We start from the raw sequence: 22,685 nt of genomic DNA, 5'->3' as shown, positions 1-22,685 counted from the left end.
GCGCTGGGAGTTGGAGACTGGAGCTGTTCCTATTCGGCCATCTTGCTCTGCCCCCTCCCCTCCGTTTTCTATGTGGATGAAATTTGTTACCATGTTTAACAAAAGGGAGATTATCCGGGTGGTCTAATCTAATTGCAGGAGCCCTTTAAAAGCAGAGAGTTTTCTCTAGCTGAGAGCAGAAGAGGAAGTCAGTGACTCCAAGCCCATGGGGGATTTGATGTGTCATTGTTGTTCTGAAGGCCAAGAGGGGTCAAGGAATGTGAGCAGCCTTTAGAAATCGAGAGTGGTCCCTGGCTGATGGCTAAGAAAGAGACAGGGACCTCGGTCCTACATTTTCAAGGACAAGATTTTAACCAAGAACCTGAATGTCACTGCAAGCATATTCAACCCCAGTGCCTCCAGAACGGAGCCCAAGTAACTGACCAGCATTTCGATTTTGGCCTTATGATTCCCTGGGACGGATCCAGTGGCACCCCCTTCAGGCTTGTAACCTACAGCACTGTGTCATCATAAATAAGTGTTGTTTAAACTACTGAATTTGCGGGAATTTTCTAAGTATCATTTATAAAAATCATATAGTAATGATGCTACACGCTACTTTAGGAGAGATTGAAATGATAGTTTATCACTGCGAACACATATTGAACATGTACATCTACCAGACACTGTGATAAGTGTTTTGCTTGAATTGTTTTATTTAATCTCTCCACAATGGCATAGGGTGGGTTCTCTTACTAATACCATTTGAGGTAAGTGAGGCACAGATAGGTTGGGTCACATGAGGAACGTCATGTAACTAGCAGGAAGCTGAGCAGGAATGTGGATTCAAGAGTGCCTGTTCCGGGGCACACATTCTCAATCTCTGGGAAATATGGACCCATCTTTGTCTTTACTGGAATTTGAAGTTCAGGAGGCCAAACATGACAAGCACTATGTGGGGCATACAGGCAAAGTGAGGCAAGAATTCACAGGGGACTTGGGCTTTTCTTGGGGCACAAATAGGAAGATGCTGTTATTTTTGGAAAATGTTTATAAGGCAGTATATTTCAAATTGCATTTTTTGTTGTTGTTTTTTGAGAAGGAGTTTTGCTTTTGTTGCCCAGGCTAGAGTACAGTGGCGCGATCTCGGCTCACCACAGTCTCCACCTCCCGGGTTCAAGCGATTCTTTTGCCTCAGCCTCCCAGGTAGCTGGGATGACAGGTATGAGCCACCACACCCAGATAATTTTGTATTTTTAGTAGACATGAGGTTTCTCCATGTTGGCCAGGCTGATCTCAAACTCCCGACCTCAGGTGATCTGCCCGCCTCGGCCTCCCAAAGTGCTGGGATTACAGGCGTGAACCACCACCCCCAGCTCAAATTGCATTTTAAAGACTGCAAGCAAAAATTGCTTTATTTGGGAGTTTCCATTTTGGTGACACAGCAAAAATCTCAGTGTATCCCCTGCCATCTGGTTCAACACCACCTGACTGAGTGCAGCCCATTTTAGCATGGGGCATTGAGTGTATTTTTATAACTGTTATCAAGAAGTATTTTTATATGCTTCACACTAATTAAAAGATGATAAAATTTGATATGAGACACTAAATGACATATTTGTGCTTGGTAATATTCCAGTGGCCTTTTGGCACATAATATGGCTAATATATCACTGTGTTCAATTAGAGAAAGGGTGTAAGAGAGTTGAGTCACTAAAACATGCACAGGGCTCTAGACTAGCAGAACTAAAAATAGCAAACAAGCAGCATAATGGCCACGACCACAATCATATTGCAAGCAGTAGACAAGTTTCAGGAAAAGCAATACCATTATCAGGTTTAAATTGAACTGAAATTGCTGTGCAGTTTGGTTTTGCGTTTAATTTTTAAATACATCCTAGTTGTATACTTCTGTAAGGGCAATAAACATGAGATATCTACTCCCAATTCTACGGGTGTAAAGATTAGGTACTATAACAATTTCAAGGCACAATTAGGGTCTACACAATTTTTTATTTTTGTAAATTCATGGGGTACACATGCAAAGTTGTTACATGCATAGATTTCATAGTAGTCAAGTAAGGGTATTAAGGCATCCATCACTCAAATAACACACATTGTATCCACTGAGCAATTTCTCATTATCTTCCCTTCTCCCACCCCCTCACCCTTTCCAGTTTCATCTAGTCCATCATTCTTTACGTCCAACTGTGCACATTTTTTAGCACCCATTTATGAGTGAGAACCTGCAATATTTGACATTCTGTTTCTGGCTTGTTTCAGTTAAGATAATGACCTCCAGTTCCAGCCATCTTGCTGTAAAAGACATAATTTAATAACATTCCATTGTGTGCATATACTGCATTTTCTTTATCCATTTTCCCCTGGATGGACACTTACGTTGATTCTTGATTCCGTATCTTTGTTATTGTGAATAGTTTCGCAGCAAACATATGTGTGCAGGTATCTTTTTGATGTAATGATGTATAATTTGATATAATAATTTATTTTCCTTTGGATAGATATCTAGTAGTAGGATTGCTGGATGGAATAGTAGTTCTATTTTTAGTTCTTTGAAAAATCTTCATACTGTTTTTTATGGAGTTTGTACTAATTTACATTCTGACCAACAGTGTACAAGGATTTCCTTTTGTCTGCATCTTCATCAATATCTGTTGTTTTTTTGTCTTTTTAATAATAATCATCAGGGAAATGCAAATGAAAACAAAAAATGAGATATCATCTTATTACCTCTGTCAAAATGGCAACAAGAATTTTTTTGAGGAGAGTACTGATGCATTTAAAAGAAGGATGAAGTAAATGGCTTTAGACACAGGTCCACGAAATCAGGTGCTGCTGAGCAGGGCCAGGACTGTGCCCATTTCTCATCTTGTCTCCTTCACTAGAAATACGCTTTCATCCTGCTTGATCAGGGGCCTGGGCTTGCCACAGTTAAAACTGAAGTGATGTTGGGTTAGCAGCCAGTTGAATGTAGGGCCCTCCAGGATAGACTACGGAGTGGGAGGCAGGAGAGGGGAATGGAAGTGGGTAGAATAGGGACCTCAGACCTTAGATGAGTCACACCTGCAACGGACAAATCTATTCACAGCCGTTCCCAAGGTTTCCCGCAAGCTAAAATCACCCAGAAAGATTCAAGCAATCCCATAACCAAAGTTGTATCAGTCAGGGTTCTCTAGAGGGAAACAACTAAGAAGATAGATGTACATATGAAAAAACGTTTATTAAGGAAAACTGACTCACGCAATCACAAGGTGAAATCCCACCATAGGCCATCTGTAAGTTGAGGAGCCAGGAAGCCAGTAGTGGATCTGTCCGAGTCCCAAAACCTTAAAAGTAAGGAAGCCAACAGTATAACCTTCAGTCTGTGGCTAAAGGCCCCAGAGCCCTGGCAAACCACTAATATAAGTCCAAAAGCCCAAAAGCCAAAGAACTTGGAGTCTGATGTTCGAGGGCAGAGAGCATCCAGGAGAAAGATAAAGGCTGGAAGGCTCAGCAAGTCAAGTCCTTCCAGCTTCTTCCGCCTGCTGTATTCTAGCTGCACTGGTAGCTGATTGAATGGTGCCCACGAGGGTGGGTCTGCCTCTCCTAGTCCACTGACTCAAATGTTAATCTCCTTTGGCAACACCCTCACACTAAATAGCACTTGAGCAGTGTGCTTGGGGGTCATTTATAACAGTAAAACCATCAACAGAAAGCATAAAAATGGAAAAAAAAAAGTGACATTAGATAGATCACAAAAAGACATTTATGTACACCATGAAAGCTTAAACAAGAAGGCTGAGTTTCGCCTTATTCAAAGATAGTGATCTTGGGGTTACAAATGAATTTTAGCATGTAGGCAAATTTGCAAATACAGAATCCATAAATAATGAGGATCAGTGGGTAGGCCAATTATAGGGAAAGCCAAAACGCAGTCTCCTGAGGACAGGAGCAGTAAGGAACATTGTTGTCATCCCTAGTTCTAAAGGGACAAGGGCTGAGGGAAGTTTCTGGAACCAGGAGAAGAGGACCATAAAGACAGTGCTGTGTAGACAGGGCCACCTGGTGAGAGCTGGCCAGGATTCAGTCAGGAGATATAGTCAGCTTGGGTGACTAATCCCCCAATGAAATATAAATGTTATTGTGAATCCCATTCTACGTGTGAGTAATCAAGACGCAGAGAGATTGAATAAATTATCTAAGGTCTCACACTGAGCCAGGAAGTTACAGAATAAACATAGAAACCCAGGCAATCAGGTTCTGAAAAAAACCCTCTTAATAACTCCATTGATAGAATTGTGCAGTCTCTGGGAAAACAAGAAATGGTGAGTGGAGACACATACACAAGACCCCTTTAAATGACCCATGGCAGCCACAGGAAGATGTCTGTTAGGTTTTGAAGGGAAGGTAGGGGTTAAAGAAAGGCACACAGAGAGAGCTGGAGGCTCTACGGAAAGTGCAGGTGCTATGTCCAGCATCAGACTGGCAGGGGTGGGGGACCAGCTTAATGCCCACTGCTGCTTACAGGCTGGGGCAATTACAGGCCTGGATGAGAGGGCTCTGGGAGAGGAAGGGGCATGGTCTGCTGCCTGGAAAAATGTTGATAACGAGTGCCCATGATGAGGCGGTTTGGCCCCTGTTCTGACAGAATGTGATGTTCCTTGGACATTTTCCCCCCAGAATGTGACACAGTCGGGCAGTTGGGCAAGCTGTTATAGCCCGAACCCCTGTGGAATGTTTCACTTTGACCAAGGTCTGTGAAATGGTGGGGGTGGGAGGGTGCTTAGAAAATGGTGCAGCTTACACTAAAAGTGTTTCCCTATTGGTTTGGGAGCAACACATTGACATCCCCATTAAAATTTATTGAGTATTTTGAATTGTTAATATCTAAGAAGGTAGAAAAAAGCAAAACCAACAACATATATTTTTTCTTCTCATCACAGGGGCTTTCATTTATGCATGGACACATTCATTATTGAATCCCACTTATGTGCCATGCACTTTGCCAGGCGCTCAGTAAACATGTTAATAAAGCAGGCATGGTTTATCCCCTCAGACCACGTGCACTGAGTGAAGGCTCCTATTATCCAGCAGGAGCACAGTTCACCACAGCACTCGTTCAGCATGGGCCAATTCCATGCTCTGACATTGCAGGACATTGCAAAGCCTCCACCTGGGTCACAATGACCCTCGGTACCTGTTAATTTATGCACCTTCATCATGAACCCGGAGTATTAAACAACAAACGAGGCTTCCTGTAGTCATTAAGGATCACAATTCTAAATAAACCTGGGAAGCTCAGTAACAGAGGTCCCCTGCACTGGGAGGAGTCCTTGATGTCTGTAACAAGGCTTCACATCATCTGGCATTAAACTACGGGGCTGCTTGAAGGCAGAGTTTATCTTATTCTGATGTAGGATGACCAAAACATCTGGAGAAACAAATTGGGGTGAGCCCTCTCCAAGTGCGTTAATGAAATACTAGTTGTCAGGATAAGACAGGCATCAAGGGAAGGTCAACAAGGCCTGGGGCTTAATTGATTTGTCTTCCAGGAAATTAAGGCAGTGAGCACAGGACTCGCACCCAGATATCAGGTGGAGCAGTCATTAAAAGCCCATTAGAGGAAGAGATCCAGTCAAAAGACCCAAAATAAGCAAAGAGAGAGGATAAAATTGTTCCACCATAAGCTCTGTCTCAATCTACTTCCTCATACAAACATCTTTTTTGTTTTACTGTGCTTGAAATAATTAATAACTTGAAGTGCAAAAATTCCTGTGTGTGAAGCCAGAGGCTACTGTATAAATGACAGAAAATCAAGTTCTCAAACTCTAGATTCTAGAACCTAGAAGACTGAAAGGGATTTCTTCTCCAGGCACAAGATTTATTCCAGGTGAGATGTTAGAATTCATATGATTGCCGAGTGTGGAGGCTCACATCTGTAATCCCAGCATTTTGGGAGGCCGAGGCAGGAGGATTGCTTGAGCCCAGGAGTTCAAGACCAGCCTCAGCAACATAGCAAGACCCTGTCTCTTAAAAAACATATTAAAAAGTAGCCTGGCAGAGTGGTGCATGCCTGTGGTCCCATCTACTCAGGAGGTTGAGACGGGAGGATCATTTGAGCCCAAGAGGTAATGGTTGCAGTGAGCCGTAATCACACCATTGCACTCAGCCTGGGCAATAGGGCAAGATCCTGTCTCAAAACAAACAAACAAACAAAACAACATTAGAATGTGTTTTATAATGTCTCAATATCTGGAAATGTGTGGCAGAGATAGAAACATACACATATCAATGAGATCTGTATTTCTGAGATTCACCCACAGCTAAACTGGGGGTCATGTGACTCACTCTGGGAGAGCAAGTGACCCCTACCACTTCTGGAATGAGGTATTTAAAAGCTGGTGTACTTTTCTCTCTCTCTCTCTTTTCCCTTGCTACAAAGACCCAGAAGCCACTTGCTCTATGTCTGCAGTTACAAGGCAGCACACAGTTGCCAGCACCAAGCTACAGGTACTACTATGAATTTAGTGTGTATTGGTAGTTAGTGATAAACACCCTGACTAATCCAAAATATGTCTTTCCAGATCCTTCTCAAAAGCCCAAATCAGTAATATAGAAATAGCTGTTTTTCCAGGTAACACAATCTAGAAATACAGTTTCTCTGTTTCGGCCCGAGGCTACTGTATAGGTGGCAGAAATGTTTGTTACCAGATTCTAAAATAGTAACGATACATCCATGGTGGCACAATTCCCAAATCTGATGGAAAGTCGGAGCTTTCTGGGCTTGTAGTGATGAATTATGTTCACACGAGCTAAGCAGATTCAATAAATCACAAGAAGATTCTATTGACTATACTGTGAATAGAGCTTGAGCCAGAAGCCTGACATTCTATACAACTTAAACTAAGAATAATAGTTCCTTCTCTGGTCATTTATCTGATAGGTAGAATAAAACATCAGAGCTGAAGGAGCTTTCAAAAATGATCCTAATGAATCCCCTTGGTTTAGTCCAAAGATTTATTATGTTCCATGTGCTTTGATGGACATGGAGATAAAGGATACATGACATCCAACACCTTTCCACAAGCTTATAGTTTACATAAAGCAAATTCAGAAACATTGACAGATGCATACATTAGGTTTATATAAAGGGTACTATGCAGATTTGGAAGAGGGGTACCTAGCTTAGCTTGGAGTTCAGATAAAATTTCCAGAAAAAATGAGAACCAAGTTAGATTATGAAGAACGTCAGGCAGAAAATATAGAGATTTTTCAAAAAGAGGAAATCCGTGAGTGAAGGAATAAAACTATGAAACAGCATGGCATAGAAACATCAAATGCATGCATGGCCCTTTCTGTGTTTCACAGGTTGATCTCAATTCTTTCTACATCATATATAGTTGGATATTGCTCAAGTGTAAAATGGAGAAATAGTGGTGTACAAAGTTGGATAATATAGACCAGAAGGGAAATCTACTTAGTGAAGGTAGGCTATTAGTGAATGTTTTATTTGTTTAAAGGGCTTTAGAGGCATTAGTATGTGGTAATATAAGAAACCTAGTATAATTTTAAATACGGTGTATTAAATTAGTAGGTTTAGGGGAAGACATCTTAGTAAGAAATGATATGAAAATACAGGCATGAAAATAAAGAAGCAATATTGGGGAGACTACATCCTTCTAAGGACAAAATTTACCGGATACAAGTATGTTAGTTGAGTCTAACCTGGTGGGTGAAGATACCTCAGGATGAGTAGTTACGTCTACATCAGCTTCACTTAAAAGATCCCCTCCTCATGATCATGATATTATACATCAACCCCAATGCACAGGAAATAAATAAAAGTGAGTGGTGCCATGATACCTGGTGTTGCAGGTTCCACTTTGGAAGAGGGTCTCAGCTAAAGTTTGAGAAGGGTTTTTGCAAAAGATAGAGAGTGAATTCCTATGAGAAAGAGCCTGGGTAGTCAAGGCATGAGATGCACCAAGCCTGTGAGCCTAGGAGCGTTTGGACCTGGCCTTTGGAAATCACAGGGGGATCCAGAGGTGTCAACCAAGGACAGGGAAGTCTACAAGGCTGAACCGCAAACTCTCACAGAGTCCTGATGGAAAAATTTACCCAAAACTCTTAGATGACTTAGCAACAACTCTTCAGTGACAGGCATCCCAGACTAGATATGTGTGTGACACCATTGGGCTCCACAAAGTAATTTCAAGGTGAGGAAGGCTCAGTTGTGCCCTGGGGAAAGTAAGATTTTAATCTGATTTTGTATTTTCCTCATGCTTCCATTTTATCCCTCTGACCTTGTTTTTTCTTATCACTGAAATGAGATATATTCACCTTTCACAAGTAGCAATGTTGTATATAAGAGCATCTCTCATCATCTACAGATGGCCTGATTCTCGAATTGCAGACTTTAATTTTTGAATAAAATGTCATGCATTTCAAATCTTGGAACATTTTCAATAAAAAGAAAATCATTTTGAGAAATAGTGTGTGCATATGGTTAAATATTAAATCTATGTTAAGATGGGATTTTAGGTATTTTCAAATATGGTATAGAATAGCAACCTTTCAATAATATCCTAAAGATGTAAAGAACTCTTAGAAATGAAAAAGAAACAAACAAAACAAAGTTTAAAATGTGAGTAGGTATTTCTTCTTTATCAAAGAAGAAATAGAACTGAAAAATAAACCTCAACCTTTCCAATAACAAAACACATTAAAGATACACTTATAATATTTTTAAATTAGATATATAATTTTATGTACAGAATAATAATAATGCAAGCTTGAAAAATACATTGATTAGTAGTACAAACTGCTGGGGTGCATTAGTCTTTTCTCATGTCACTAATAAAGACATACACAAGATTGGGTAATTTATAAAGGAAAGAGGTTTAATGGACCCACAGTTCCACATAGCTGGGGAGGCTTCACAATCATGGTGGAAGGCAAAGGAGGAGCAAAGGCATGTCTTACATGGCAGCAGGCGAGACAGTCTGTGCAGGGGAACTGCCATTTATGAAACCATCAGATCGTGTGACACTTATTCACTCTCACAGAAATGGCATGGGAAAAATCCGCCCTCATGAATCAATTACCTCACACTAGGTCCCTCCCATGACACATGAGGATTACAGGAGCTACAATTCAAGATGAGATTTGGGTGGGGACACAGCCAAATCATAACATGGGGAGATTGTATAGTAGTCAAATTTTTCCTAAGGCACTTTTGCAATATATTTCAAAAACTTGAACAATATATAACCTTTAATCTAGCTGTCTTATATTTTTGATATTAACCCTAAGATTTTATTCACATATTTCAGCTCAAATATTCTCATTTTTACATTGCTTAAAATAATAAAAATTGGGAACAAACGAAATGTCTAAAATTCATGAAATAATTAAATTTGAGTTAAATTCATATGACGGTTGCAAACTGGAAGTTAGGAGGACAACGCAGCCTAGAGGCATTTTTTTCTGTGGCCAACTCAGTGATTTTTTTTTTTTTAAGTTCATTCACTTGCCAATATTTATAAATATGCTTTTAAAATAAAACCTGGAATGTTGGGTTCCCTCGAAACACCAGAACATCCATAAACACTGCACCTTAACACGACAGAAATTGGCCATGGTAAAATAGGAATTGCTTTCCTTAGACTGTGTAAGCATTTTCCTGTTTATCCCAGCACCCATCACTCTATTGATCTATACTTAATCATTACTTCAATCATTTCCATCACATGTCTGAATATTGAAGTATTTAAGTTCATGGTTCCTGATGTATATAAAACATAGCTCATTTATATAATGTAATATTAGCCAGCCACTAAAAAGAAGGTACTGCTGAAAAATACTAATAGAAAAAGATATGCATGATATTAAAGAACAAATGTGTTATCAACTATTGTTTACAACAGAATTATTTTCTTGACTCCAAAAGACTAGAAGATTTGCATCCAAATCATAACAGAGGCTGTCTCCGACTGTTAGAACAGCGGGCAGTTTGTATTTTCTTCCTTCTCCTTATCTGTGATTTCCAAATGTTCCACAATGTGTACCTTTGCCTTCATCTCCTTTTGCTCCTCATCTCCTGCCTCTATGCATTCACCCCAGGGCTGTGGCTGCTCCCTGGAGTGCTCTGCTACAGGTCTCTGTCTTGACCTGTCTTGGCTCCAGTGACATCCTACGTCTGACCCCATGGAAGCCGATAGTTAAGAGCAAAGGCTTGTTGGCAGTGTCCAGTTCTGCTCCTCCACCTTGGAGCTCAACTCTCTGAGTCTCCATTACTTAATTTTAGCTTGAGCATTGTGAAACCTTAATAATAGGCTGCAAGACTTAGAGATCTGAAATGTGTAACAAGATTATCTGTTGGGAAATAATTGTAATAGGACATGGAAGAGAGAGAAAGCGAGACTCAGAGAGAGAGAGAAAAATATATTGCTCTTACTATCTTCATTGTATCCATGGCTGGCATACAATTTTGATTGATAAAAATCTTTCTGCAGGGAATTTCCCCCGGCCTGCTGAGAGGATAAAGCACATGTGTCCTAGGTGTGTAAATAATTGCATCCTTCGCTTCTCTAGAGAGTCAGCAATGTGGCATTTCATTTCTAATTATGGGTACTGAGGTCAGTCCTCCCTGGGTTTCCAAAACACCACCTCAGTGGGCTCCCAATGCTGGGATGAAAGCCCTGAAAAGAAAATTAATTCTCACATTTCCCCTTCTTGTTTGGGCTTATATTCTAATGACCTTAAAAAATAGAGGATGCTTTTACTAATCCTAATTTACATATGACTGTGAAAATGCACAGTTATCTTAGAGCAGCAAGGGAAAAAAGGAAAAGATTAAAATGAAGACATTTTCCTCCTTTGCAGGGAAAACATTTTAAAATACCTCAGTGTCATGTTTTCTAACCATAAGCAAATATTCTATTTTAATTAAAACCACCACCATTTCTCCTCCCTCAAAAGTACTTCTACAAGAAGCAATGGCCTCTTTTGCACTCTAGCCTGCTGGAAGTGAACTCACCATTCTGCAAAGGTCTTTTCTCTACCTTGGCTTTTTCAGCAGACATCCCTGTTGCATGTGTCTGAAGAGACGCCACAGCTGCTGATATGCTAATTCCTGCTTACTTCCAAATAGGCCTGGATTTGTTTTGTACTTCATCAGCTGTCAACAAAGACATTTGAGAAATAACTCCAGGACTTCACAAAGAGAAGACAGTAGCGTCTTACCATGGGCTTTTGAAACGTCAGCCGAGAGAAGAGCTCTGTGGAGAGTACATGTCGCGCCCAGCCCTTGGGACTCCATTCCCGGGCTCAATGAAGATGGGTTACTTTTGCAATTAGAAAAAGACAAAAGAGGCAAAAGATTAATACATGTAAGCTCTTTAGCCTAGGAGGCAAAAAATCGTCGTTTGATGATTTTTATCCCATTGTTCTCACTTATGGAAAATAAGAGATAGTAAGCCCAGACACACAGACAGACACTCACAAATACATGGCTTCTTTTGAAATACTGGAATATGGCAATACTGAGTTCACGTTTCCCGTGGGCACATCTACGGGAGCTGAGTAACAGGCATCCTTTTGGCGGCATGAATGTTCAAGTTCACCAGCATCCCCTGCTTTAGAGGTCCATGTTGCTGCACCGTGTACTTGCACTCACGTTATCTACTGAGCAATTGTAGACATTTGTCGTGTTGATTTTTTTTTTTTTTTTAGAAAGGATATCCCGCTGTCACTCAAGCTGGAGCGCAGTGGTGCAATCACAGCTCACTGCAGCCTCGACCTCCCAGGCTCAAGCTGATCCCCCTCAGCCTCCTGAGTAGCTGGGACCACAGGTGCATGCCACCCACACTGGATAATATTTTAATGATTTTAGTAGAGACAGGGTCTCCCTATGTTACTCAGGCTGATGTTGAGCTCCTGGACTCGAGCAATCCTCCTCCCTGGTCTCTGTAGACATAAGAATGTCTACATTTTTGATAAATTTTTGAACACGTTTTGTTAATTTAATTAGAATAGAAAGTTAAGAAATTTGCAGAGCACAGTAACTCTGGACACCAAGCCGATACTCTATCCCTGATGATTGCCAGAAACTACCTTCTTAGTAATCATGCCACGATGCTATTTGCTCTTTTACTCTTTCTCCCGTGAGTGTGCAGAGGAGTTTCTCAGAGGCTACAAGACACTGCAACAGAATGAACACATACACAGCTGCTTCCTATTAAGCTGGACAACGACAAGAGTAGCAAACATGCAAAATACTTCCATTCTCCTCTCTCAGTTTTTGGAATAATATAGTTATTTCTGTAAAAATATACTCTTTATATTACCATGTAATGGATTTAGTATTTTTATAAACAGGCATCAAAGGCATTTCTGTTTTAATTTCTAATATAATAAATATTGATGGATAGGACCATCAATAAATAAAAGTCCTTTAGAGGTATTAATAATATTTAACAGTATAAAGGGGTCCTGGGGCTCAAATAATTGATAATTACTGATTTACGGCCATATGAGAATAGTAACTACTTTCTTTCAATGCCTTTCTCTGAACTTAAGATTATCTGAACATTCCAAGCTATTTGCAATTTGCACATGTGCTAAGAATTTCTTATTTATTACACAAGCATTTTATTTTTTATTTTTATTTTAAGCTCAGCAGTACAAGTGCAAGTTTGTTACATAGATAAACTTATGTCATGGGGGTTTGTTGCACAGATTATTTTATTGCCCAGGTATTAAGCCTAGTACCCATTAGTTATTTTTCCTGATCCCCTCCCTCTCCCAGCCCTTCACCCTCTGAAAGACACAAACATTTTAATAAGCAGGTTCTTATTGAGACAAATATGTATGTATGCATGTATGTGCATATGTGTCTATATGTATATATGCATATGTGTGTGTGTACTCACACACACGCGCACGCACACACACATACACACCCTTCTTTGCAATTCTGCAAACTTAGTTCTGGATTCATAAAGCCTGTTACTTTCTCTTTATGTTGCTCTTATTCAGTTCATCCTCCTCCCTGAAATTACAGATGTTAGAGATGGAAAGTAATGAATACAGTTCACCATAGTCTTTTATTTTACAGATGGGGAAACTGAGGGTAGGAATAACCAGTCATATTGCTTCCATGCTGGGAACTCTCCAATGACATCTCACACAATACAGAGTCAACTTCGAGTCCCCCACCACAGACCACAAGGCCTTGCAAGTTCTAACCTTGCCCAATCTCCTTTATGCTCCCTCAGTCCAAGTGCCTCTGTGATGATGGATGGAGTCCTTCTTGGCTTCCTCCAAAGGGGCAGAACTGTTCTGGAAGTTTCCTCATGGCATTGGCAGTGATCTTATTCTGTGCTTCTTAAAGAGGTTAAATTGATTTTACTTTTGTTATATAATTAATGGTTAAGAATAAAATTCTGAACATTTTCAAGAAAACTTTTAATCCTAAAGCAGGTTTTGTGTGCCTAAGCTTTGGTATGTTTTCCCACTCAACACTCAGAAATAAGCAGGGAACTTTCTAAAATAAGTAACAGTGTTATTCTTTGTCCCCCCAGGACTTATATTTTATCTATAAATTCATTTGTATTTTAGTTGAGTTTATTTAGGTAGAATTAAAGTAGTTTTAACTTAGTTTTCCCAATGAAATTAGATTTTAGATACATGAGAAAAAGATTAGTAAATCAAAGACCATTTAATTTCTATTGATACAGGTGGTCATTATTGTCATCTACCCTCTCAGCCAACTTTGTCTCTATTTAATGGGTGTTGAATGAAATCTCTCAAACGTACAGGAAAGTCTTTTGATACTCATATCGTGTCTAATGAAACAATGCATTGGATCTTGGGTTCCCACAGTGGCCTAGTTTGCATCTTAAATCCGGATTTACTGTACTCAGTGAAGAAGAAGAGCACATTCATTCACCCTCTGGTGCTTTTCTCTGCCCATTGTTTCTTCAGTTTATATTTTCCTGCCCACCCAGCAGAAAAGGCTACAGCAACTGCCCATCCTCTAAAGCACTGAATGCGTTTTCTCTGCCAGTCCCTGGATCGTGATAAATGCTCACACTCTAGCCCTGCTCACCTGTGCATCCAGATCCTGCAGCTTCTCATTGCAGGATATCTCGTTCTGTCACGCACACAGCTCAGCTCCCTTCTCCTGGGCTTCCCCAGCCCCATCACTGAGAGCCTGGCAAAAACAAACCAAAAAACAACAAACAAAAAACACCCAAAACAAACAAAATCAAAAGTAATAAAACATACAGGCACAATAATATTTGTGATATTTGTGAGCGCATCATTAACGTAGAAAACTAGGGAAAAAAACTATGCAAATGCAGTTGGGACTACCCGTATTTTCTCAAGGAGTCTACAGAGCCCAGGGTCCCAGGAACAATCCCTTACTCAAAAGAGAGGAAGAAAGCTGCAAGACTGATGGGCCGTAAGAGTTTTGTTTGAAACCCTGTTTTTCATTTTTGGGGGTACATACCTAGGAGTGGAATTGCTGGGCCATATGATAACTCTGTTTAGCTTATTGAGGAACCAACAGGATTCAATGTGATCAGGAGAGGATTCACTGACAAACAAACAGAAAAAAAATGCAAAGAAAGACAGACAGACAATAAACAACCCGTGGACAGTGGGGCTCTGATGCACTGTCTCCCCCAGACACGCAGGAATCAGGCAGAAATGAAGTTCCCTGCTCAAAAGGCCCTTTCCGTCTTCAACGCCATGCAGTCTCAATAGCAGAGGCAGCATCCTTACAAGGGCAAAATTTGCTGGTGGGCTTGGTAGGGAGCACAGAATAATACAAGCCTGGATGCAGTATACAAACAGATATGCAATATGTCTGCAGCATAAACATTTCATGGAGGGAGGGAAATGATTAGGAAATAGTCTTAAAAGTCTCCTCAGGGTAAGAGAGGTCAATAATGAAGAACAAAGTTGAAACTGCCTTGCACAACAGTCACACACAAACACACATATACACACACAATCGCAAAACAGAATAACAGCAAAAACATCTGGTTATAATAAAACAACTCAACAGACAAATCATACATGACAAGCCTGAGAAAGCAAGTCAGCAGTAATAAAAGAAAATATGAAAATTAAACATTTGAGAAATAAATCAACAGCATTAGTAACAAAAAGAATCAAAATAAAATTACAAATTACTTTTTTTCACTGATCAAACTGAACAATATTTTAAAAGGTTGTGTTTTCGTTGTTGGCAGAAAATGTTGAAGTATGCACCTAACAGGTTTACTAGGAGGTCAAAAAATTACTGGAGGTTTTATGGAGGGTGATTTGACAACTGCCTTAGAAGTGAACATACCAGTTACCTCGATACTTTCTCTCCTGTGTATTTATCTCAAGCAAATAAACTAAAAAATTAGAGGCTTCTCTGAGATAGAAATTTCTGTCTCAGAAAAAGTTCAAGCAGAAATAGGTGGCTGACTAGTGAGAATTTCGGTGACACTTTCTCATAAAGATAATGGTAGATGAAATGCAGCATCACATCTGAAATGTTATGAATTAACTGTATGTTGTAGAAACAGAACTATATAGCACTATGAAGATGTTCTAAGTCCTAATTAGAGTAGCAATGATAATAAAATAAATGGCTCATATTTACTGAGCTCTTAGTGTGTGCTAAGCACTGTTTTAAGCATATTTGCATGTTAACTCATTAATACTACAAAATGCCCCCGTAATGTGTGTGTTACAATTCTCATTCACCATGAGCAAAATAAGACACAGAGTTTCCAAGCACCCTGCTGCAAGGCAAACAGTGCATAAGTCACAGAACCAAGGTCTTAACCAGGCCACTGTGTCCACAGTCTTACCTCCTACTTTACATTGCCTTTCATGAAGTGGCTTCGCTTGAAGTCAGTACCTGAATGTTGTTTTTCTTTAACTCTCCTCTAGTAACTCACCAGATCTGTATGCCCTTCCCAAGTAACAAAACACTTTCAGCCACAGTTACATTATTTCATTTTCTCACCAAGCCTTTGGGAAGGGTGAGATAGCAATATTACCCATTTGTGTGGAAACTAAAGCTCAGAGGGGGTTGTTTTGTCTTAGAGACTTCACAATGAAGCATGGGAGACACTCCTGCTATAACCTTCAATGGCTCACAACTGAATACAGTCTGCTAAGCTCAACTTGGACCTACCTGAGATGCCCTTTGGTGATAGATGCATTATATTGCATCTGCAATATTTCTCAGTCAGACAGAGGATATGATTCTCTGTGTCCAGCTTGTCTTGTGCACACCCCTTTTCTACGGTTTGAGTCCTAGAATGCACAATGTTTGCTTCATTATTGTTTCAAGGATCTATCACAACATAATAAACAACTCCAAATGAGGAGCTTAAAGCAATCATTTATTTGCTCACCACTTTTGTAGCAGGAATGCAGACAAGCTAGGATGAGAGGGGCTTTCTCTGCTCCACGATGTTTGGATCCTTGGCTGGGATGTCACAAATCGTGGTGGCTCGACTGGGATCACACACCTCAGGCCTCTGGGGTCACTGAGAGCCGGGTTACTTGGGTCATCCCTATCCACATGACTTGTGTGAGCTTCCTCATGGCATGGCAGCCACAGAATGGCTCTAGTTTCTACACGGTACCTGGTTTTCCCCAGAGAGAAAGCAAAAGCTGCTGGACCTCTTATAGACTGTGACTGGAATCATCATAGTGACCCGTTACCACCTTCTCTTGTTCAAGGTAAGTTATAGCGCTAGCCCAGGGAAGAGAAATTGACTCCTTTTCTTGATGATTTGAGTGTAATGTGCGTAGAAAGAGGAACAATATTTATGATAACCATCTATGGAAACTATCATAACAATTAGATCTCTTATTAAAAAATTAATATAAGCATTTGATTAAAAAATTCAAATCGTGTAGATATATCTACTGCATCCAATGCTAAGAGATCTTTGGGATTTATGCACTGTGCATCTGCATTGCTTATAGAGAGAGAAGATGTGGGTTTTTTTTTTTTTTTCCCAAATAGAAACATACTATACATGCTCTTCCACACTTTACTTTTATATGGGGGCAGGATGTAGGTCTGATTAATTTTTGCATTTCAGCCATAGTGCCCAGTCTATTTGTGGAAATGTGTTTTTTATTAATGTTTTCCAAAGGTATTAAAACGGGGGGCACAAACTCCAGTGCTCATAGCAGCCTCAGAAGTGACATAAATGAGTGTCAGAAATCAGGCTAAGGCAATTGGGAGTGGTGGAGACTGTGGTGTCCTGAAGATCTAATGCTGCCTCTAATGCAAGCAGCTGCTACTCTGCTCCTGGCCTTTGCTGCTATGCAGAAACACAGGCCCAGCATTGCCCATCTTCTAAACTTTTAAGAGTAGTCTGAAACCCAGGACCCTGCATATAAAACCCCCTGAACTTTGACTGTTGAAAACCAATTTTAAAAGCAATGATGTGTAGGCCAAGAAAACATACCTATAGGCTGTATTCAGCCTTGAGCCCACCAATTTACACCTTCTGCAATGTTCTCATTGAGGAACCCCAATGGGTACCATGACTCTCTCCTTCTAAGCTCTCTTTCCTAGATTTCATCTTCCCACATACGGGCAATGTTAGAGGCACTTCTGCCTCATTTTATAAAATTTGCCCATTTTCTACCAGGCCTTAAAGAGAAGAAGAGATGGAGTTAAGTGAGAAAAATATGGCTATGTGAGGAGTAAAGTGAATGTTCCAAAAGTAAATATTCTCCAGGATTGAAGAAAGAAAGAAGTGGACAATTACTTAAGTGACTCCTCTGTCTAAACTGGCCTTGGGTAAGAAAATCTGCCCATAGGCTGCTCTGTATTTTTCTTCTCTGGGTGGCCTAGCAGCTTACCTGGCCCAGGTGATGACTTTCAGGGACCACACTTTAGCTGGGCAAAGCACAGCTTTTCTGGGTTGCTATGCACAATTTCAGACTAACCTTCAAAGTCTTCCCAGGATGATTCATCTTGAAATAATTTCAGATGCCATTTATTATTTCTAGAAGCTTCAGAATATCTTCAGATCCATTGATGGGAACACTGGCTCCTGAACACAGTCATTTGAGGTGTCTTTAAACAGAAAATTTCAATGTTATCTCAGTTAGGACACACTTTTTCAGAAAGCACGATCTGTTGCCAAGAATAACAGGATTTCATGTTGCACAGGGAATTCAGAGGATCCACATCTAGGAACCTTCGGATATCTGATAGTTGGGCCATCCTGTCTGGCTGCATAAGATGCATCCATGATATTTATTTGGTGCCCAGAATATTCCAGGATTGTACTAGTTGCTTATACGTATTTGTTCTAATTTTATTGGTGTGTAAAGGAGCCCTTGCCATCTTTCTACTTGAAGATGAGATTGAAAGTTGTTTCAGCTCAGATATGAACTAAACACTTTTTATGAACCAAAAGTTTCCACCCATGGGGCTTAAGAGTTGCATTGACTGAATTACTTTTAGCCTAATGAAAACCATGTCATTTTCTACTTGATTGATCGATTCTGTATTCTTTAAAAATTGTTTTTCGTATGACACAACTATCTGAACTATGTCTAGCTCTGTTTATACTCTGACTTGGAGGAATTCTGGGAGCCACATCATAGCTAAAGATGTGACTCTTCACTAATCAAAATGGGCGGAAATTTCTGTAAAGATGTAAACTGGCTTGAATGTGTCCGGTTATTGCTCCTGAATCCTAACTGCAGTGAGTGGAGGGCAGGGCAGTGTACTACGTGAGAGGGTGGGTCTTGAAAACTAGATATCCCTGGGTGCTAGCCCTATGTCGAACCTCTTTCTCGTGCAGATTTGGACAAATATTTATTTCTGCACTTTAGTTTCCTGATCTGTAAAATGAATATGATAATAATTATGTTTACTTATAGTATAAACCTTTTCAACGACTAGAAGCAGTGAGAGACTTAGTATAAGTACTCAACACATGCTAAATGTCTCAGAAGTCATCTTAGAACATCAGTGTAATGTAATTTTTATAGTTTGATTTTAAATTCACAAATAGTCATTGTATATATTTATGGCATACAATATGATGTTTTGATACCTGTATACATGGCAGAATGATCCAAGTAGGCAACTTAGCATATCATCACCTCAAATATGTATCATTTCTTTGTTATATGAACATTATGTGTTCTTGAACTAAGTGAAATGGAGACTGTTTGGAAAGCCATAGGAAGTAGCCACCCTCTTTTTATCCTCATACCAAAGAAAAGCCAGCTACTTGCTAACCAGACCACTTATTTCACCTTATAGTAAATTGAATCTGGAACCCTGAATCATTCTATGACATTTTCCAAAAATCTAGTGAAAGGCTGGGCACCGTGGGTCACAACTGTAATCCCAGCACTTTGGGAGGCCAAGGCACCTGAGGTCAGGAGTTCAAGACCAGCTTGGCCAACATGGTGAAACCCTGTCTCTACTAAAAATACAAAAATGAGCTGGGTGTGGTGGCGGGTGCCTGTAATCCCAGCTACTCGGGAGGCTGAAGCAGGAGAATAGTATGGACCCAGGAGGCAGAGGTCGCAGTGAGCTGAGATCCCACCGTTGCACTCCAGCCTGGGTGACTGCAGTGAAACACCATCTCAAAATAATAATAATAATAAAAATTAAAATCCAGTGAGAAAGCAAACTCAGGGGAGTCCTGGCTTCACGATTTTGCTTTGTTATTCCTAAGCACTGCCTCACCCGCTCTAGTGTGGGAGCTGAGTTGTCAAGGGGAAAGTCAATGAAATTGCTCTAAGTTGTCATCTCTCCAGGCATTGTTCTGTAATAACTGTCACTGCTAACAGAAGAGGCCACCCTCCTGCAGTGGGAATACCAGGGCACTGTCAAGATACCCAACTTGGACTTCAAATGCCACCCAGAGAGACAACTGCTCGCTTTCAGAGCAGGAGCAGGAGGCCAGCGGAGAGCGTGAGTGTAACATCTGCACAGCGAGAAGTCCGGAAGAAGCAAAAATGAGATCCAGGCTGGAGTGGCTGTGCTGGAGTAACTGTTCCAGCACGTGTTGGGGAGGGTCCTCCAAAAAGACTTTTATCTGAACTGAATGGGAAATAATAGAAAATAGAAGCAAGAGACTGTCGCTTTATAATAGGTTCTGTTATGACCTCCTACAACAATATGTTAGAAATTAGATACAGATAGACATATAGTTAGATAACTAGATAAAGAGACAGATTTGAAGTAGCTATACTTATGGATATAGACATCAATATCATAGATAAACACATTCTTTATTTTTATATTGTCAATGTTTGTGTTGCTGGAAAAAGGGGTCCCTATGATCCAGACCTCAAGAGAGGGTTCCTTGACCTCACGCAGAAAGGGATTCATGGCGAGTCGTAGAGTGCAGTGAGAAGAGATCGTTTACTGAAAACTGTTCAGTTTCAGAGTAGGGTGTCCTCAGAAAGCAAAAGGAGGAATGCCCTGTCTTTGGTTTAAACTATTCTTACACAGGGGTCTTATCTATGTAAAAGCTGAGCTCTCTCTGTGTGGGGGTGTTCTGACAGTGTGACAAGATTTAGTACTTTGGCCATTTAAAGAAAGTTATCCTTGACATTTTAGTTTACAAGTACATGAAAGCATGATTATACAGTTCTTAAAAGTGTGTGTTGTTACGTGATATTGGGATATCTGGACTTTCTGCTGCAGTAGGAGTTTGTCCTTGCAGGCATTGCCAAGCTGTTTCCTCAGCAGTAAATATTTTATGACCATGGGTCATGATTGGCAAGGAATGTGTGTTGCAAGTTTAAAGATGGAGTTAATTTTAAAATGGTGACACCTGGCTCTCCTAGGCTCCCGCTTTTCTAACATTTCTGTGGATAAACCTAATCTTCCTTGCTAGGTCACAACCTCCAATGATCTATTTTTCATCTGCAGTTGTCCCAAGTGCCAGCTTATTCTGCGAGTGTCTCATGGTCATGGAAAACTGATAAAGCAGAGTATGAGAGATTCAATGGATAAGAAATTATAAAGAATCACTAAGGCCGGGCGCGGTGGCTCAAGCCTGTAATCCCAGCACTTTGGGAGGCCAAGACGGGCGGATCACAAGGTCAGGAGATCGAGACCATCCTGACTAATATGGTGAAACCCCGTCTCTACTGAAAAATACAAAAAACTAGCCAGGCGAGGTGGCGGGCGCCTGTAGTCCCAGCTACTCAGGAGGCTGAGGCAGGAGAATGGTGTAAACCCGGGGGGCGGAGCTTAAGAATTGCTAAGTTTGCATAAGTGCTTTGATTGTGACCTACCGAGGAAGGAAGTGGAGAGGGTGTGTGGGAGGGAGGACAGCAGACGTGTAGACACAGCTTCATTTGCCTCCCACTGGGAATTTTGCCTGAGACTTATGGAGAGAATGGCCATTGGCAGAAGCTGAAAGAGTTGATTTAACAAATGGTTCTATGAGGCCTGATGCACTTGCTGAATTGTTTTGGGGTCACTGTTGCATTAGGATAGGGGCTTTTTTCCTTTTCTTTTTTTTGGTCAAACGTCGTGTTTCATGTTTCAACCAAGACTTTGGGAAACCAGGACTACCTGAAACCCTGATGGACTGCAGTGTTCAGAGAGGAAGGGAATAAAACCCTCTGGAAACCTCTGGAATTAGTGGCTGGGAAATAGCCCTCAGGTTGTTCTACGGACAGCCGATGTCCTGGACAGAGCCAGAGCCTAAGAACATGGGAGGTTTTTTCGTTGTTGTTTTTGTTTCTGTTCTGAGACAGGGTCTCGCTCTGACACTCAGGCTGGAGTGCAATGGCATGATCTCGGTGCATTGCAGTCTCTACCTCCTAGGTTTCAGCGATTCTCACGCCTCAGCCTTGTGAGTAGCTGGGATTGCAGGCGCCCACCACCACGCCCGGCTAATTTTTATTTTTTATAAAAATGGGGTTTCACCATGTTGGCTAGGCTGGTCTCAAACCCCTGACCTCAAGTGATCCACCTGCCTTGGCCTCCCAAAGTGCTGGGATTACAGAGCCGCTGCGCCCAGCCAACATGGGAGGTTTTTAAATGTCTGTGTTTCTACAATGAACCAGTGAGACTTTGAAGGCCTTATATGACCAGGACTGGACACAAGTCAACCAGAATAATTTGCAGACACGGAAGCTGTTTGTATGCAGTGGATCAATAGCAACCTGTTATAGCTTTCCATCTTTCTTTAAGGAAATGTCCTATCTCCAATACTACTGTGAAATTCTAGAGCATAAGAAGAGAATAAAGTCTTGATGTAAGGTTTGGTTGGCAGGCAGAGCTCCACCCCACCACCTCCTTGGTGACAGAGACCCACTCGTGAGAAGGGTACTCTCTTCCCTGGTGTTAGTGTTACGTAGTGTAATGCCTACATGACAAAGCTGAATTTCTATCCAATCCTAACTCTGTTACTCTTTAAGGATACCTGCAATAAAATGTTCCCTTGGTAACCAGACCAGCTGAAACTGGTTAGAGGCAAGAAAGCCAACCAAATGACTTCAAGAAGACCTCAGGCTTCATTATCATCTCATTTCCATTCTAAAAATACCTAGAGCAATGGGAAATGTTGGGCACTTCATCAGGCGACTTCAGGTGTATTTCTAGAGATTGTCCACGTGAGTCAAAGAGCAAATGCCATGAAGTAGCCTCAGCCCTTTGGGTCATGAGCAACCATTTTTGA

General features: G+C 40.8%; 1 protein-coding gene across 1 annotated transcript in view; it reads left to right on the top strand.

Annotated features, from left to right (window-relative positions):
• LOC105516376 overlaps positions 1 to 22,685 on the top strand; it is a 65,001-nt gene that overhangs the window by 21,472 nt on the left and 20,844 nt on the right. The window contains 1 exon segment of the mRNA XM_011948572.1: positions 22,558 to 22,620. Within this exon segment, the coding sequence (XP_011803962.1) occupies positions 22,558 to 22,620 (63 nt within the window).

This window comes from Colobus angolensis, unplaced genomic scaffold, assembly GCF_000951035.1.
Source record: "Colobus angolensis palliatus isolate OR3802 unplaced genomic scaffold, Cang.pa_1.0 Scaffold28, whole genome shotgun sequence".
Classification (NCBI taxonomy): Eukaryota; Metazoa; Chordata; class Mammalia; order Primates; family Cercopithecidae; genus Colobus; species Colobus angolensis.
The sequence above is the reverse complement of the archived record's forward strand: the minus strand, read 5'-3'. Positions and strand labels throughout refer to the sequence as shown.